At 33.1% G+C, this 5,862-nt stretch overlaps 1 protein-coding gene across 1 annotated transcript in view; it reads left to right on the forward strand.

The window, feature by feature from the left end:
* The window catches only part of Smp_068530 (putative syntenin), a gene marked incomplete at its 5' end in the record, with an annotated part of 15,276 nt that extends 11,956 nt beyond the window's left edge, over positions 1 to 3,320 (forward strand). The window contains one exon of the mRNA XM_018798195.1: positions 2,768 to 3,320. Coding sequence (XP_018653161.1) covers positions 2,768 to 2,822 — 55 coding nt within the window. The 3' untranslated portion in view covers positions 2,823 to 3,320. The remainder of the gene's footprint in view (positions 1 to 2,767) is intronic.
* Between the last annotated feature and the right edge of the window lie 2,542 nt (positions 3,321 to 5,862).

Below are 5,862 nucleotides of genomic sequence, written 5' to 3' on the forward strand. Positions count from 1 at the left end.
TTCGTCCTATTATGGGAAGAAACGGCCGTCCAGTGTTTCCAGGTTTTCCATGGTGGTTTAGCTTCAATTGACTCACTCTTTCAACTATGAAAAATACTAAATCTCCACAAAACCCCTTCTGAGAATAATAAGTGACAAATTGACAATGATTATAGAAAAGTGTTTTTTAACTAAAAGGATTATATATACATAATATACATAGAAAGACTAGATTATTTGATGAGAGCAGAATACAATTATGCAAGTGATGTGTGTATGTATTGTTTTTATTCTTTCTTTGTCTTTCTCTTACTCCCTCCCTCCCTATCTCCCTCCCCTCTCTCTCTCTCTCTTTCTAGCTGATCTTATTTGGTAAACTTAAAACATATCTGAAATATAGATTAAATTAAATTTCAATTCAATCATTTGATAATATTTATTTGACATGAAGTTTTTTTTTGTTTTTTTGAATGTTTTGTGTTGCTATCGTCTAATTTTTTTTTCACAAGAAAAAATTTGTAACCTAGATCATTAGGAATGAATCAACTTAATGATTAGCAAATAATTAATAATGTGTCACTTTAAGATTTTAAAGGCTTAAACTACTATTTATAATTAGAGATGGATAATGGCTAGCATTAGAATCCAGGATGCATATAATCGTCCTATTTGGGACTCGTCGGCTGAACGTACATACATCCCGGAGTTGATGTTCATTATGGGACTCAGAACCAGTATCATTCACTTGAAACGCCATTGAGTTATCCAATTAGTTACTAAGTTCACATAAAAAAAATTAGTGAATGACTAATGTTTACGTTAAGAGTAATTTTCTGATAGCTGAAGAGTTGTGAGTTCTATGCATTATGTTATGTTAAATCAACATAGAAGTCTTACAATAGTAAACTTAGACTGATAAACATTATGGCTGACAATAACATAAATGTGGTATCATTCCATAAAGCCACTAACTGTGGATTCGGTCATAAAGCATAGTCAATCACCAAAAAATGATAGAAGCTGGTATGCTCATCCATAGATGGGTTGAAGTTAAGACAACATATCAGCACAGCGAGATGTAACGTAAGTAATCATCATGCTAGCGGTTGAAGAAAACACTAGGTATAAGAGATATAAATCGGGGAAAAAACATGAATTTGTCGAATAAAAATATTTTCTTAAGGTAATTTAGAAACTTAAAACTTAATGGAATGCAAAGAGTGAATGCACCTGTCCCATTGTTACGGATTATCCGTTATGTCGCTCAACACTCCAACTAATAGTTATGATAATAGTGAACTCGAAAGCTAGATAGTTTGAGCTTATCTTTATGGCTCACTCCAAATGTTAATGATTTCAAAAAGTGATACCACGTTTTGGTTTGGCCTTTCTTAGTTTTCGATGAATCTACGCCCTCATCAGTCATATGGACTTATTAAAGTACGCGGTGGTTAGGTATATATAATATATTTTCTAATCGTTATAGTCAATAAATGTTTATGACCTCATTAATCGGGTCTTCATCTTTACCTGGGGCCATGTGTTTTTAACTTCAGCACTGTTTGTTTGTTGTTACCAACATACACAATCACTATATTGAAGGCATGTTTGATAAATACTAGTAATCCACGAATATCATTAGTTTTCTAACGATTACATTTTTGTTATATCGATTGCTTGAGTGCCCTGTTTATATATATGACGTGCTGATTCCCGCCAATCAGATAGGAGTGAATTATCGACCAGAGAAATGATACGCAAAAGCCGTATGTGCAGTCTTAAGTACTTATCAGTTCTGCTTTCTGCCTAGCCCAACCAGTTAAGTCCAGAACACCAATAACAGCCTCTGCAATATGAATCATTATTCTCAAACATACTGGGTTTATATAAAAAACAAACTGACCATATCGTACCATGAAATAGAAAACAACATTGTACAAGATTTGGCCAAATGTATCTGTGAATAGGGGGAACAGTAATTAATGGACTAAGTATAACTCAAGAATGGTAAATCATACAGTAATAGTCTATAGGTGAAAATAAGCTTATAATAAGAGGGACACGAATAAGAATAGTTAAGTTACTTCACGATTATACAATAGGAAATATACATATCATTTTGGTCCATAAATAGTTCTCAAAGTTACCATTCACAAATCTCCGCAGGATATAATAATTTTACAGCTATAAAGTGGAACAGAATGAACATTTCTAAAGTATACTTGTCCTCAAATCGGTCGATTTCGTAGGTTATAATTCTCGTGATGAAAATTCAATGTCGTATATATATATATATATATATATATATTCATAGTTGAAATCATGAGTCAATTGAAGCTAGACCACCATGGAAAACCTCAAAGCACTGGACGGCCGTGTCGTCTTATTGTAGGACTCCTCAGAAGTGCGCATCCATGATCCTGCACTCGCGAGATTCGAACCCAGGACCTACCAGTCTCGCGCCTGAGCACATAACCGATAGACCATTGAGCTGGCATCCAACGGTATTAATGTCTAACTTCAACCAATCCACAATGTTTAAGCAACCGTTTACCAATTGTCTTCAGTGAGGTGATATCTCTACAACAGACTTGGTTAAACTCCACTGGTCACTTCCTCCCAATAGAACTCAAGGAAACATCCCTTACAGTCAGTCACTAGTGAGCATATGATTATTGACTTATGATTTCAACTATGAAAATACTGAAATATCCAAAAAAACCCTTCTGATATATATAATCAATAAACACAATTCATCAATTCATTTCTTTTCATTTGAATATTATAGTCTTCCAAGTGGACAATTACGATTACAAATGGATCGATCATTACCTTTTGTTTAAATTTATAAATAACAATTACAGATATTTTTATTCAATATTAATTATAATTAACTTAACAGTATGATCATGATGATGATGATGATGGTAGATGAATTGAAGTTTCTCTTTCCTACTGAATTTATTCATAATAAACAATTGAATGATCCTTTTTACTTGTTTCTTTTGTTTTACTCTTCCAAAAAAAAAATAACGAGCTATTTAATTTTGCTATACGAATCATTTTGCATGATTGTTAACAATGATGTTTGGTAATAATTGGAAAGTATTATGATGACATTAATAATTGATTATAGTTAACATTGAATATATTAAAAGTCATTGAGTACCATTATACTCAAGTACTATTATTATTATTATACCTTTTCGATAGTATTCATGACAAAAAAAGAGAGTATTTCTCATTTCACTGTTTGCTTATTTATTCTTGATTTTTCCATTTTTTCCGGTTTTTTTATATTTTTCTACTCATCAATTTAAATAAATGATCATTGACTTATGATTTAATCTTCTAACTGGGGGTCGTTTATAATCAGAAAAACGGTTGCTCATTCAGTTGTATAACAGTTGAGCTTTGAAAATATAAATCATTACAAATAAAAATTCATTCATTATACAAGCTAATAACTATCTCAACTTATTAGTTCAGTGAATCATGCATTGACTTTGAAACTGAAAAAAATACTGGATTCGAATCATAATGTGAATATTGATAATAAGTTTCAGGTGCATCCAGTTAACTTATCTCAGGTAGGATAAAACACGCATAATGGATTTGATTGGTAGCCACTATTCAATCTTAATAAAAAATTCATTGTATGGTTTGATAGATTTTCAAACTGTACAAAAGTGCTTTCTAAATTCATCACATCTCACTATTTCTGTCAGGCAGTATATTTCAAAAGTTACTTCATACTTCCTAGGAATCTATAAAGGTTATTTCAATAACATTTATAGGTTACGTGAATCATTGTATGATCTGCGTATTCAGCTTAACCATAACCTTTAGGAATCTTTTTTTAGGTGAACTGTGTTTTATAGCTGAGATCAATGATGTTTAAGTTTCAATTCACAAAACTTAGACTGACTGTAAATTTTCTCGGTAACCACACATTAGCAGTTAAGAACATGATGAGTTAGCCATTATTGCAACTTAGCTGAGCTCTTGATTACATAACACTGTAAAGGTGACTCATTAATAAAGTTGTTCATTTTAGAAGTTGATTCTTGAATTTCGTACAGCTTCTTTTCTGAATAGTCTAAATTCTAAATAGGATAACTCTTTAACTGGGAATATGATTTTAAGTAACTTATTGATAATATTTACATCCTGGAATCGTTTTACTAAAGGAGTCAGTTATCATATTTATAGGTATCGTTGTTGAGTAAAATATCCTGGTAGAGTTTTACATCGAGAGTGGATTGAATAGGTCTTCTAAATCTTGGGATTAAACTCTATTTCAGCCTCTTATTGACATTTAAAATGAACGATGTCTTCATCACTAGTGTAGATTCTGGATTTATTGTTAATCGCCTCGAACCAGCTTTCGTTAACATATAATTCATTAGTAGCTGAACTGCAAATTCAAAAACGAAATTCGATCGACTACGAAAACATGACTTCATTTACCACTCTGTGAATAACATATGTGATTACCTGATTCCTTCAGGAAGTCAACCACAGCCCGGATAACTCCAATGATAACGTCTTAATACTACGATACTGAATAATGTCAGTCCAAAACTCAACTGGCACATTTCTTCCTTCAAAACTAAAGATGCGTCATATTGATGAGTTCTAATCAGTACTAACTTTAAGTCAAAGTTTCCTTGCTACCAACTACATAAAATTAAAACATAGTGCATGTGATATCAAAGCATTCGGACTGCTGACCATATTAAAACTTTGATTCTTCTGAAAATGGAAAAATAATTGAATTATTTAAAGTTTTATGTTTATAACTCATTACCATACCTTTCATCCAATTAGTATCACGAAACTTTGAAGACTTGTGTGTATAAGCTAATTCCTGACAAAATAATCACCTGATTTCGTATTTTCATGAAGCGCTTTCTGTATTTTGCTGAATAAAGCTAAGTCTATTTAAGATAAAAAATACCTACCAAGTAACTTCATATTAGTGATTGGTTTGTTTATCATATCAGAAGGAGGTTTTTGTGGAGATTTTAGTAATTTTATGTAGTTGAGATCATGAGTAAATTGAAGCTAAACCACCATGGAAAACCTGGAAACACTGGACGGCCATTTCGTCCTATTGTGGAACTCCTCAGCAGTGTGCATCCACGATCCCGCCCTGCGAGATTCGAACCCAGGACCTACCAGTGCTTCAAGGTTTTCCATGGTGTTCTAGCTTGAATTAACTGATGATCTCAACTATAAAAAAATTATTTCCTGGAGTTTTAGTAAGAAGCAGTAACCAGTGGAGTTAAGCTAGATCTGTTGGGAGTTATCAACTCACTGAAGACATTGGTGAATGGTTGCTCGATTTCGTGGATTGTTTGAAGTTAGACAATAACACCGTTAGGTGCCAACCGGTTCAGTGGTCTATCGGTTAAGTGCTCTGGGGCGATACTGGTAGGTCCTGGGTTGGAATCTCGCAAGGCAGGATCGTGGATGCGCACTGTTGAAGAGTCCCATAATAGGACGACACGGCCGTCCAGTGCTTCCAGGTATTCCATGGTTGTTTGTTATAGTCAGTTCATTAGTTTGTTTTACCACACCTCTTCAAAAGACACAATTTCCAAGGTGAAATCTTAATTAAATATTTGCTCAAATAAAGTCATGTAAAAAGTAAACTGAAGTCTTAATCAGACAATCTTCACTCACTGTTATTCCATTTTTACTTTTAATATTGATACATAATACATTGTAATCATAATCATTAGTGTTAATACTAAGTAATTACAAAATAGCGACAATATATTTGTAAAATCTCAGCGAATGAATTTGAAGGAAATCCAACTTTTCGCCTCTGGGGCCAGGGGCCCGCGCTCGTGTGACGCACATTACTATTGCCTCGAG

Source organism: Schistosoma mansoni, chromosome 6 (genome assembly GCF_000237925.1).
Source record: "Schistosoma mansoni strain Puerto Rico chromosome 6, complete genome".
Taxonomy (NCBI): domain Eukaryota; kingdom Metazoa; phylum Platyhelminthes; class Trematoda; order Strigeidida; family Schistosomatidae; genus Schistosoma; species Schistosoma mansoni.